This window comes from Coturnix japonica, chromosome 2 (genome assembly GCF_001577835.2).
Source record: "Coturnix japonica isolate 7356 chromosome 2, Coturnix japonica 2.1, whole genome shotgun sequence".
In the NCBI taxonomy this organism is placed as follows: Eukaryota; Metazoa; Chordata; class Aves; order Galliformes; family Phasianidae; genus Coturnix; species Coturnix japonica.
The window spans coordinates 72,986,343-72,998,980 of record NC_029517.1 but is presented as its reverse complement, the minus strand read 5'-3'; the positions used below and the strand labels follow the sequence as shown (position 1 = coordinate 72,998,980).

The following is a 12,638-nucleotide window of genomic DNA, read 5'->3' as shown; positions in this document are numbered from 1 at the left end:
CTCATATAAGGGTTGGCAGTGGAGGCAAAGGTATCTCACTGAAGATCCCTGCCTACCTGAGGCTTTCCAGTGGTAAGCAGCATTTTTCCCTTGTTTCTGTGTCTACAGCTGCTGCATTTGGGCTTATACTTATTTGCTGCAACCTAGGAGTTTGCTACTCCTCTATTATTGCTGTGCTTTCAATTGCATTATAGTGTTATGGCCTGTAGTTTTGTGTCCCTCTTCTTGAAGATGATAATGATGTTTGCTTTCCCTCTAGTCTCCTGGCACTTTTCCAAATCACCGTGATTAATCAAGGATTAATGAGAGTGGTTTCACAGTGACATCAGGGAGCTCATTCAACACTTTTGTATGCATTCAGCCAGGGCCCATGGAAGTATACATCTTGCCTGTTTAAGTATTCCCACCCCTTGAGCATGGGCTCCTTGCTGCAGTTTCTCTGCCTTGTCTCAAGGAGCAGGGATTCCAGAAGGCAAGTCTTTGTAGTAAAGACCAAGGTCAAGGCTTTCGGTACCTCAGCCTTTTTTCTGTCCTGTGTAATAGGTCTTTTCCTGTTGTTCAGAGGTAGGTATGCATTTTCACTAGCCTTCCTGTTATCACCTGTGTACTTATGGAAGCCCTTCTTGTTGTCTTCTCATTCTGATGAGATTTGATTGCATTTTGGTTCACTTAGGTTTCCTAACTTCATCCCTGAATGTTTGGACAGTTTATCTGTGCTATTTCCAAGGGTTCCCTGTCCTCACTTTCATCTTCCTTCTACTTCTTTTTTGTGAGCTCCTTCTACAGCTATGTGATCTGCCTGGCATTTCTGGTCTTATCTTGATTTTAGAGGCTCTGATTCCTGAAAGTCCCTGAGCTTTCTTGGACTTTTCAGGGCTTTATTCCACAGGATTCTTCCAAGCAGATCCTTGAAGAAGTTGAAGTCTGCTGTCCTAAAATCCAGAGCTGCTATTTTGCTTTTCACCCTCCTTCCTGTCCTTAAGTTCGCTGCAGACAAGATTGCTTTCGGCCTTCCCATTGCTAAGAAGACTCTTTGAGTTGAGGATGTGGCTCACAATTGATCCTGACTGGATTTCTAACATAGGTCTCAGAGTTTGGCTCATAAAGGCAACAGAAGAAGTCCTCTCCTTTAGAAGCTTGGTTCATTTTTGTTGTATCATTATGTGGCTGTCCAATTTTTGGCTTGCCTGGGCAATACTGAGCCTGCAGGAATTGCTGATTATAAAATATGTGGTATAGTTAATGCATGTATGTCAGGGACCTTTAGGTCTCTGACTGAATAATGATCCTGATGATGGAACTAAGTATTCTGACAGTTTTAAGGGAAGTGATATTTGCAGCTACAGCCATTTATTTTGTTTTGCAGGGAGCTGACCTTGCTAGTTTATCTTGTTTTGCAAGAACTTGTTTGAAAGCAGGTGTTCTGCTTGGGTTCTGTATCATGTGCTGGACATGCGGATGCATCATGCAAGTGGGGAGGGAAAGCACACACAAAAAAACCCTGCAGACCCTGGAGAGGATAAATCAGGAGGGAAGCTGTGGTGATCGAGTGAGGAAAAGTACGATTTGAAGTAGGGGATGCCCTGCTGACACTACGTATTGAATCCACTGCCAGCATGTTCCTTCACTTACCTGGTGTTTCATCTCCCTCAAGTTAAATAATAGTGGGCTTGCTTAGGGAGCTTTCTGTTTTAGCTTGCTAAGGTTCATATTGCACTTGCTTAGGGAGTTTCTGCTTGCTGCTTACTGGGGTTATCTAAAGTGGATGCCTGTGTGTGTGCCAAGTAAAACTCATAACCCTCTGTGCTGCCTTGATTGTGTGCTTGCTTGCCTCTGCTTCTGAGACACCTTGCCTCTCAGATCCAAGAATGCCCTGAAATACATATGTAAGTAACAATTTAATGTTCTCATAATAACACATTAAAAAACAGAGCAACAAAAACTTAAAACAAGCGGGGTTTATGACCTGTTTCTGTGGAAACTGTGAATAGTTCTGGTTCAGTGGAAGTGGTTGCAATTCTTAGTCAGTTCTCAAACTTGTTCATTAGAGATTTTTGATGGCATTTTACTTGTCCTGTGTTTAATCCTTAAGAACGTTCACAAATATTTTTACTATAATAAGGCATGATTGTTAAGTGAGGGGTATTTTTCCTCTGTTAAGATAGGTCTTACAAAAGTATTAAAGAGACATGACCAAGTACTTTGTTCAGTTGAATGTCTGACTCTATATGTTCCATGTGAAAATTTACGGATAACATATGTATGTCAAATGAAAATGGGGCAGCAAATATGTGAAGAAATTCATGATTTTTTACAGCCTTCTCATGATTATGTTTAGCCGGCACATCAAAATGCATGCAGTTATTTGTCTTATCTTTATCTTGCCACAGTTTAAGTTTCAATTCAAGTGTTGTTATGGTTTGAAACATAGCACAGATGAGTTTCACGTTGAAACACATGTTGATTAAGCAAGCAGTCAAATGTACCAAAAATGAAAAATGACTCACAGTTTTAGTGTTTTCAGTTCTGGCACAAATTTTCATTCTGATTCCATAAATGGCTTGACTTCATTTCACAACCTGTCCAAGCTTTGGGCTTCCAGCTTTTCTAGGCTTGTCATAATTCATATGGGGACAGCCTGCTTCTGTGACTTTAAGACTTACTTCTGGAGGGTTGTCCAGTCTTCCTAGACTCCTTTACCTGCCAGGACTGAATCCTGAGTAGTTCAACATCTGCCTTCAGGACGTCGAAAGTAGCAATTTTACAGGTCCCTTTCTTGACTTGACCAGGACTCATGAACTCTACTATTTTGTAGGTCATTGCTATCTTTGTTTGAAGACAAGAGAATCTGTATATCTCAGCTCTAGTTTCTAAAACTTATTTGTAATTGTCCTTTCTATTGTGGAATTGTTTAGGCCTCTGCCTGTATGGTAATCTTATCTTTAAGGGATATTTATTTTTTAAGTCTTCTTCTGCCTTTATTATTTGTACTTTTTAGGTGCGTTGAATCTGAACCCTGATGCCGATGATTCCATTTCAACAGAAAGACTACCTACAGATATCAACTGGGTGAAGAAAGATAGGAAAGAATGTAGTAGGAATCAGAGTAGAAGAAGTTTATTATGTCCTAGTCTGCCTGAAAAAGGTACAGATTATGGAAGCTCTTCCACAAAGCATTACGACGTTTATAATCCAGAAAGTCGGTATGGGAATTCTGAAGACTTTCACCAGTATTTTGGTACTAGTAGAAGTTCAAAGAATCGCAGCTTTCAAAGTCAGAGGTGGCACAGATCAAGGAATGATACCACATGTACTAAAAGTAAGGTAAGACAAACCACTACAGAAGCTGCTGCATGTCCTGGAATTTCAGATGCTGCAAAGCTACCTGGAAGAAGAGGGCCTATTAAAGGATACAATGAATTTATCTCCTCAGAGAGTGACAGGGAAGTAGCTAATGCGGATAGCAGAGGAGCAAAGCCAAAGAAAACACACCTCGTGCATGCATCTGGAAGAGGTTTCAGGGAGAAGGGAAAGCAAGTACATGAGCGAGAAAAGAGAATGAGCTCTAAACAGAAAGCAGAGCTTTTTGAAAATGCTCCGTCTTTGGATTTGACTCAGTCAGACTCTTCAGAATCTTCTGCTGGAAAGGCATTCAGTGAGGCACCAATTGGTAGTGGGGATGAGCAGAAAGGCTACAATTATGTACACAAAAGATATCCCCGGAAGCCTGTGTGGAATAAACCCCCGATAGAGAAAGATTATCAGAAGAAACATGATTCTCACCATAGCAAAAATACAAAAGTGGGTAAGAAGTCATCTTTTGCTTATGCTCCAAAAGACAAAAATGAGAGGAAGAAAGAATTTTCTGATCACAAAAATGATGAGAATGTGACCAGTGAGAACAGAAATGAATTGCTTGAGTCTACCAGATGTAATGGAAGAAAGTTCTTGCTAAAGGGGGATCAAGCACCTACCCTTAATTTCAGCTGGACTCAGTACTGGAAAAAGCAAAGTGATATACCGAAAAACAAAGAAACTCATACAGGTAACGTTTAGAAATTATCTCGTACTCAAGTATTAAAGATTCAATCTTAAGTAGTTTAATCTGCCTTCAGATTTGACTAGTTGATGCTGCTTATTATTTCACATGAGCTTAGTATCAATTTCTTCAGGTAAATGTGGGGTTTCTGATTAGGCAGGTGGTTTGTAAGTTTAGTAGAGAAGAACACGTGTGTTATTAAATATTTTTCTACTCCCAGACTGCAAGTGATGGCCCATCAGGCATCATGTTTAAAGAAAAAAGAATGTACATGGAAGGGTTCTGAACATTGAGTCTTGAGAAGAGCAGTAGTTGTGAAATTCACTTTTACATAATTTGTTTCATGTTTTATGTAAGAGCAGGAGCATCTCAGGACAACAGCGTTCTGTACGTAACTTTTTTCTCGCTATATTTTTGTGTAATGGTAGTATGAAAAGCTAATTAGAAATAGAGAATACGTCTGACTATTTTGCCTGCATTTGATAGTGGAAAGTGCATTCTTAGCTTTTTGCTCCCTGGTTGGATTTTGTATCAGCTCAAATGGTTAGGAACTTAAAAGATGAAATGTAAATCAGTTGAGTTTCTTCAGTGCCACAGTACTGGTTTCTGTTTTGCCCAAGTTCCCTGGTCATGCTCTTAGACAGACTTATGAGTGCATTGAGAAAGTCCTGTTGTATGCCTGGGTACCTATTTTCTTTCAGATGCAGTAACTAAGGAGAGAGGTTTGTTTCCTTTTCTTGTTGAACAAACGTTGAAATGTATATTTAATTCATTGTTGTGAAGCATTCCAACCTGATCTGCTGATTGGAATGATAGAGATGGGTAGACTAATTTTTGCTACCTTAACTAAGCTATTGAATCTTGTGATTTTGCTTCTCAGCATCTCTTTTCTTTCAGAGCTTAGAAAGTAATAGCATAATCAGGAAGTGTAAGTTAACTCCAGTAAGAGGCTCTCATCTCGAGAGATGCTCAAAAATCAGAAGCTTCCTTGATCCTTTGTAATGCTAAAAATATGCAGGAGCCTGATGATCTACTTGAATCATTAAATGAAAGATGTCTCAGTCTTTCTCTCGGAATCATTCTTAAATGAGAAACATATTATGTTATAACCTGAAAAAGGTAGTGTTTTTTTACAGGAAGTGTAAGGATCCTTCCACAGTTGCAGCATTTCTTTGCTTGCCTTAGCTGGGAGCTGTTTTGGAAACCACTATATCCTGCCACTGTTGTTAGGGACAGAGTCTTTCTAGCTGTTTAAAGAACAGCCATACTCTCTGTGGGCAACTTATGAATGTTTCTATGCCACTTCTTCAAGATTTTTGTTGTAAACTTTACATTAAACTAAACTTTCTGTATAAAGTGAGTAAAATATTTTTTGAAGTTTAGAACTATTAATTTTTTTGTAAGATCACAACAACTGCCATTCATTACCAAGAATTACCACTATTATGGGAGTCTCACACTCCCTTTCACTGCTCTAAAGTTTGAGAAATGTGTATCGAGTATCTTCTAGAAGTAAGCTACTACTTTACTTAAAGCCACAAATGAAAAAGAAGTTATGTTAAAAGTTACATAAAGTCTTGGAACTTTATTTCTTACATAATTGAAGCTTTGTTTGCAAGTAATATGTTTTATTTGCAGGGTCTTTGATTGAGCAGCTGACGACGGAGAAGTATGAATGTATGGTATGTTGTGAAGTTGTCCGAATAGTAGCACCTGTGTGGAGCTGTCAGAATTGCTACCACGTATTCCACCTGAACTGTATTAAGAAATGGGCGAGATCACCAGCTTCTCAAGCTGAAGGTAGGTGTTCTGCTGTATACACATTTTTCTCTCAAATATGTATAATAGTAAAATTTGTTTTACATATGTAAAGCAAATTCTAAATGTTTTCTGATCAAAGTAACTAGTAAGCAGAAAGCAAGTTTTAAATCAGAAATGTTTTCCAGGGTTCTTTGCTTGCTTCATACAGTTCTCTTGGCTATTTTCTTTCTAGTATTCTGACTAAAACTGATTTCTAGGTTTGGATTCAATGAAATCAGTGCATCAAGATGCAAAACTGGCTGCTTTCCTACATACAAAGAAATCCTATTCTCTTATTCAAATTGAAGCAGTACTTAAAGCATTAGCTGCCTGCTTTTTTATAATCACTCTTTAGTTCTGTCCTCAAATAAGAAGCACATGTCAAAACTGTCACTAAAGTAATGTAGTGAAATGGAACTCAGAGGAGGCATAAGGCTTCCAGAGTTAGAATAATTTCAGTTGGAAAGGACCTACAGAGACCAGAATGTCTAAGCTAACTACTTCTGTCACTGTCTTAAACTGTTTTAGATTATTTGTATTGTACTATGTTTAGAAACTGTTGCTACCAGTATGTTCTGCCCTTTGAATGTTTTGGTGGAAGTTAAAACTGATTTTGCTAACTCTGTGCTGTGCTCAGTTGTATGATGTAGATGTGCTTTGAGGACTAACATTTGTCTTCCAGTATGGTTAATTTTTCAATACCCTTCCTGTTTAGCCTTGTGTCTTTCTTTGGGCAAAACAGAATCACCATGGGTGGAAAAGGCCTCCAGCATCATCCAATTTAAACCCAACTATCACCAATATTTCCTACTAAACCGTATCCCTCAGTACAGTAAATGCTTATTAAAAACAGTGTTGTTTTTTTTGCCTGCTTTCTAGCTCTTATAGATTCACAAGTTAGGTCTCTTAATTACTTTATATGCTTTTCATCTTTTTTATCTACAGACAGTAACAGTGGTTGGAGGTGTCCAGCATGTCAAAATGCTTCTACACAAGTTCCTAAAACTTACACTTGTTTCTGTGGTGAGTTTCTTGATTGCTTTTGCAAAGAGCAACTTGTGTTCTTTTGATTTGTTGTTTTTACTTATTATTTAATTTTAAATTCTGATAATGTTGTGTCTTTGCCTACATCTTTTAAATTTAACTTTGTTTAATACTATTGAAATCAGAAGGCTGCTACACTAGGAATCATGCTTGTGTCTGGTTCTTAAAAGATCCAAACTAAAGAAGGAAAGAATCATATATAAAAATGCCTACTAGATTTGGGCTTCTGAAAGCTTTCCTTTGGTTGGTTTGAAATAACTAGTGTTATGTCTTATTTCTGTGACGCAACACACTAGAGTACACAGTTTAAGCATGTAACTGATGTTACTATAAGAATGCAGATTGACTGTGTGAACTTTTAATATCTTTTTAGCAAGTCTGTCATTTGTGTTGATCAAAGACACGTGCATATTCAATAGAAAAGGGTATTTGGACTATTCAGAACTTTTGTGGATATGTGATTAATTTTTTCAGTTTATGTGTCACTAATAAATTTCAACCTACTTCCTACCAAGTAGGCCATTTTGAGATTGAGCTAGTAACGGGGAATTAATGAACTTGCTCTAAAGAAGCTACACTTATCTACAGTTCTCCATATCTGAACAGTTCAATGTGTCAATTAAAAGCAGTGTAACTACAGGTAAGATAATTAGTCAGTGGCAGGTGTTTGAAATGTGTGAAATCCTAAAAGAATAGGTAGAATGCAAGTTGTTTTTTTCCAAACAAAAATTTTAATATAAGCCATCCACCTGTGAAATAAAAAGGAGATTGTGCTTACACTGTTGAACAGTTTTGGGATGTCTGCAGTAGGGACCTCACGTTGTCCCCATTGTCAACATTAGCAGAACACTCTGTTGGAAAGTAAATCTATGTATTTAATCTATACATAATTATGTATAAAGTGGAATTTGGACTCAAGCGGTTCTTTATGTAAAGTTATCTTGTATTTGTTGCAGAATACTAAATTTGTGTGGAGTGTAGACTGATTTATTGATTTTTTTTTTTAATTTTTTTTTGGGGGGGGGAGGGTTTGTTCCCTTCATTGCATGGAGAAATTCATGCCTTCCTTTTCTTTTGAATCTTCTAATTTTCTTTTTTTTTTTTTTCCACTGGAAGAATGCCCAGATGAATTAAGCAATCCATGTTGTTTATTCAGTTTTCTAAGTTGTTACTTACACTGATAAATGAGTTAAAGTGATTTGTCACTAAAAAAATCTCTTACTTGTTGCAACTCCAATTTTGTAATACTAGCTCAGTTGCTTATCTTCGAAAAAGATAGATTCATTTGACTGTGAAATAAACCACCGCTGTAATTAACTTTAACTCTGGCAATCATGTATTGTCGTTAGAGATACAAGATTTGCTAAGAATATGTCTCATGAATTAAAATGTAGTTTCAATAGTTATCTGAAATAACCAGAATACTTGAGGCTAACTTAAAGGGTATATCATTTCTTCTTTAAAATTTCCTGCTGCATTCATCAAAATGTCAACACTTAATGCTTAAGTTTTTATAGAGTCAGATTTTTTTTAGAGAAATGACTTTTGTAATTTGCATAGTCATTTCATGCTACCTTCAGTCCCCATTTCCTTAGTAGCTAGATCTTTCTTATTGAGCGGTGTCTTTATTTTTCTGTGTTGAAACAGAAAGGGAATTACGTTCTTAAGTTCTCTTGTGTACTAACAGCCTGACCAACTAAAGGAGGATTTTCATTTCTTTGTGTTCTAAGTTTAGTTTAAAGTTATATATCTGCTAATTTAAGTGTCTGCTGAGAGCACAAAAGAAAACAGTCTGGAGGGTGTTAATCCAGTGTAATTTACTTTAAAAATGTTATGTACATATCAGCAATAAAAGATGGAAAAAAAGGGCATAACATCTCAATAAATAATAATAATAATAATAAGCCTTTTTTAGTCAGTATTAAAACTGAAACTACTTCTTTCTGGTCTGATATTTCTCCCAGGTTTGATATTGCACTCAAGTCAGTAAACATGTTTTTGACTTTGACCTTTTTTTTTAGGTAAGGTACACAATCCAGAATGGAATAGAAATGAAATTCCACATAGCTGTGGGGAACTTTGTGGAAAGAAGAGACAGGGTTTGGATTGTCCACATCTTTGTAACATGTAAGTAATTGTAACGTGAACATATTGAGAATTTGTTTTGCAGAAAGTGAAGGTAAAAACTTGGAGAAGGAAGATCTGCCTGCTGTAAGTGAAGGTCAGGTTTGAGACCAGGCAAGGAATCTGAAGGTGCACAAGTCTGTGGGACCCAGAGAGATCCATCCATGGGTTCAGAGGCAGGTGAAGTTGCCAGTCCACACTACCCCTAATGTTTGAAAGGTTGTGGCAGTCTGATAAAGTTCCCACTGACTGGAAAAGGGGAAAGAAGCGAAGGCCATTTGTATGTGTAAACTGAGTTCATAGCAGAGGGATGGGCAGGAAGGAGGTCAGCTCCAATAGTTGAGGCAGCATTTCTGTCATACTGCAGGAACTGAACCAGCAGCTTAATTTGTTTCAAGAAATATTTTTCTAGTCAAGAAAATTGAGAGAAAGAGTAACTTAAATGTGTATCCAGTGGTCAACAGAAATTTTAGGTGCTTTGTTTTCTGTAGAAATAATTGTATATCATGATCTGCCAGCAGTGGTTCTTGGTTTGACTGAAGGTCCATTTAATTCTATTGTTGTTCTTTAGCTTGCAAATTGTTGAAGTTAAGAAGGCATTTTATGTATTCATCTATTTGTTCAGACCACCAAACTTCTTAAACATAATCCTTGTGGAGACCTTAATTGGTATGTGTATCTTGAATTTGTTTTATTGACAGTTATTATATTTCAGTGAAGAGAGGCAAAGAAGAGGAATTTGATTTGTAGTTTTGGCTGTATTCTTGGATCTTCTACAGTAGTGCATAGATAACATTATATCCTTAAAGCTAACTGAGTTTATTTTTTTCTACTATAAAAGTGAATTATACCTTCTTCTGCCTTTTTATATTCTGTTTTGAGAAATATTTAATGGTCAGAAGCAATTTTTTTTTTCTACTTTGGATATATAATCCAAAGCTTTTCAGTCTTTTCAACAATATATTGACATCTTACAGTTTATCCAAATTCTCTAAAAGTCAGAACTTTAGTAGAACTTTTTATTTCATGTGTACTGTTTCATAGCCATTTCAATCTTGAACGATTTAGTTGTTTGAATTGATTGAATCATTCGGTCTTGAATGAAATAATATTTCTTTACTCTTTAATACTTCTTTACCATATGAGAATGTGATACTAGTATTCTTTTCAGACTGTTATTTCAGCAATGCTGCTACTCTTGTAATTCAGCATCATACTGATGTTCTTCACTGCAGTTTACATGGTAGGGTTTGGAGCGACATTGATTGAAACACAGATCAATTTGCAGACTAGACTTGATCTAGCTGATACTCTGGTTCAGTGAAATACACTTCTCTTGGAGAACCTTGATGTATCTCAGAAGAGGTGCGAGTCTGTGAAGGCCTGTTATGCCAGGCTGCAAGAAGTAGGTAACCTAATCCTTTAAGAGCACCCAGACCACAGTTGCTGTCTTTCGAACTTTTTACGGTGCGTAGAAGAAACAGATGTCGTTTTTCTCTCCTCTCCTGTCACAGCCTGCAATAGTGGTTCAGTTACTTATCTGGGAAGGTTTTGCTCAAGGGCAGTAGTATTGTGTCTACTGCAGGCTGTGCATTTGTACTCCCTGGCAATCTGGTCTGCACTGAAAGCTGTGAAGGTACCTTTTAAAGTCCCTGTTTACTCCCAGTTTCAAATGTTACTTGTTCCACGTGGTTAAAGCCATGCTGAGATTATACAGCCCCTGAAAGTATGGAAATTACCAAAGGTGCAAAGAACATGTGTTGTTCTTTATCTCTTGCTGGAAATGCAGTTAAGTGGAATGGGTGCTTTTTGTTTTATGGACAGTTATCTGGCTTCTGGTTATAGTCTGCAGAGGAATGCACTTTTAGCTTCAGTGCAGTGTGCAGAACTGAACTTTACAACCCACATAAGGTTATAAAGCAGGTATGTTAATTACAGTGCTGGGAAGCACTGGAGATGCTTCTACCATCACTGCTTCAAATATTACATGATTCAGAGTCCATTATATTTCCACAGATAGTACATATTCATCAGTTATGCGTGAGATAATTAATGTATAAACGCCTGTGTGAGGTAGTGATTTATGAGGTATCCTAGTCTTCTGTTTCATAGTCTCTTCTACTATCTACCATCTTTTCAGCATCTTAACAGTTACACCAACAATCTTTAACTTCATTCAAGGATCTTCCTTGTACTCTAGATGAACTTTCTTCATCAACACATGCTCTGTAGGAGAATGCTTATTTTAAGTAATTGATGGGTACCAAAATCGTAACACTTGCTCAGCAGTCACTCATTATTTCTGGACATCTACTTGTCTTTGGATAGAGATACATTTGTCAACCTGTCATTTAATTATGTATACTGATGTGTAAAATATCAGGAGGATAGCAAGGAGTATCCTAGAGTGAAAAAATTTGGCCTTGTGTGGAGGTTCTGGCTTTCAATATTGTATCTCAGCATATAAAAGCTCTTTCTCTGTGGGTCTCCTACCAGATCAGAATAGCCTTACAACATGCTCTCTAGTCTATAATACATCTGTACTATTTACAACATCTTAAAGCTATTACAGTTTTGCAAGCAAGAATTAATCACATAACATTTTAACAACTATATTTCTAAAATATGCTACTAAAGTATATGGTATTTCAATTTTTTTCTGCAGGTAAGTAGCTTCTTTCTGGACTTAATGTTGTCACATCTGAGCGAGTCCTCACTTGTTGCAGCCTGGGATCTTGCTGCTCTGCTGTCTTATTGTATTTTCTATTATATTTCAAACACGTTATTTAAATATTTACTTTTTTTGTCTGTTTTAAACACATCAAAATGTGGAGGTATCATCTGTCTTTACTGTAGCTTCTGCATAAACCAAATCATAGTGTAGTTGCTTGCTAAATAAGAAGCGTGTGAATGCATGCATCTTGATCAATCCATGAAGACTTATTTTTAAAGTCAGAAGAAACTGTAGCAGGGGAATTTTGTTGTTAGAATTAAAGTTATTGTTGATCACTGAAGGAAGTGAATGCGCTAATGGCTTGCACATGTAATATTTGAGCATTACCCCAGTGAACACAGTTGAACTGATGCAGGCCATCTGCTGAAATGCAGAATGTGAAATGCATGAGTAGCAACGTTATTGACTTGACAGCAACAGGAGTATGGAATATTTTGTTCAGCCTCACTGGCTTAAAACTTTTGAGGCTGATGCAACTGTAACCATTTCTAATATTTTTATGAGAGTTAAAATGATTTTTTTTTTTTTATCCTGCAGGAGTAAATTATATGCATACGGAGTATTGAGAATGTACTGGTTCCAAAAACTTTTCTGTATTTTTTGGTAACTTTGTTTTATTTCTCCAGGAGTGTAATAAAGTTAGAGATTACTTTACAATTTCATTTGCTTTTTTGTTTCATTTTTAAGCTTGTGTCATCCGGGACCTTGTCCTTCATGCCCAGCCTTTGTGACAAAAACATGTGAATGTGGACAGACAAGGTGAGAATTCTTCTATTATCTAAGCTTACATAATAGTAGTTCACTAAAAGTTTAATAGCAGTGTTTTCTGTACTATAATTTAATGTTTGTTTTTTTTTTCCTGAGCTTTTGTATGCTAAAATCAGATAGAGAAGTTTA

The 12,638-nt window shown here is 36.8% G+C and overlaps 1 protein-coding gene across 5 annotated transcripts in view; it reads left to right on the top strand.

The window, feature by feature from the left end:
- NFX1 (nuclear transcription factor, X-box binding 1) overlaps window positions 1-12,638 on the top strand; it is a 55,947-nt gene that overhangs the window by 7,549 nt on the left and 35,760 nt on the right. For all 5 annotated transcript variants that reach the window (XR_001553324.1, XM_015854823.2, XM_015854822.1 and 2 more), the window contains 5 exons: window positions 2,999-4,045; window positions 5,678-5,839; window positions 6,785-6,862; window positions 8,905-9,010; window positions 12,429-12,500. Coding sequence is in view for 4 of the 5 variants with exons in the window: in XM_015854823.2 (XP_015710309.1) it covers window positions 2,999-4,045; window positions 5,678-5,839; window positions 6,785-6,862; window positions 8,905-9,010; window positions 12,429-12,500 (1,465 nt within the window). In the remaining variant the exon portion in view is untranslated. The remainder of the gene's footprint in view (window positions 1-2,998; window positions 4,046-5,677; window positions 5,840-6,784; window positions 6,863-8,904; window positions 9,011-12,428; window positions 12,501-12,638) is intronic.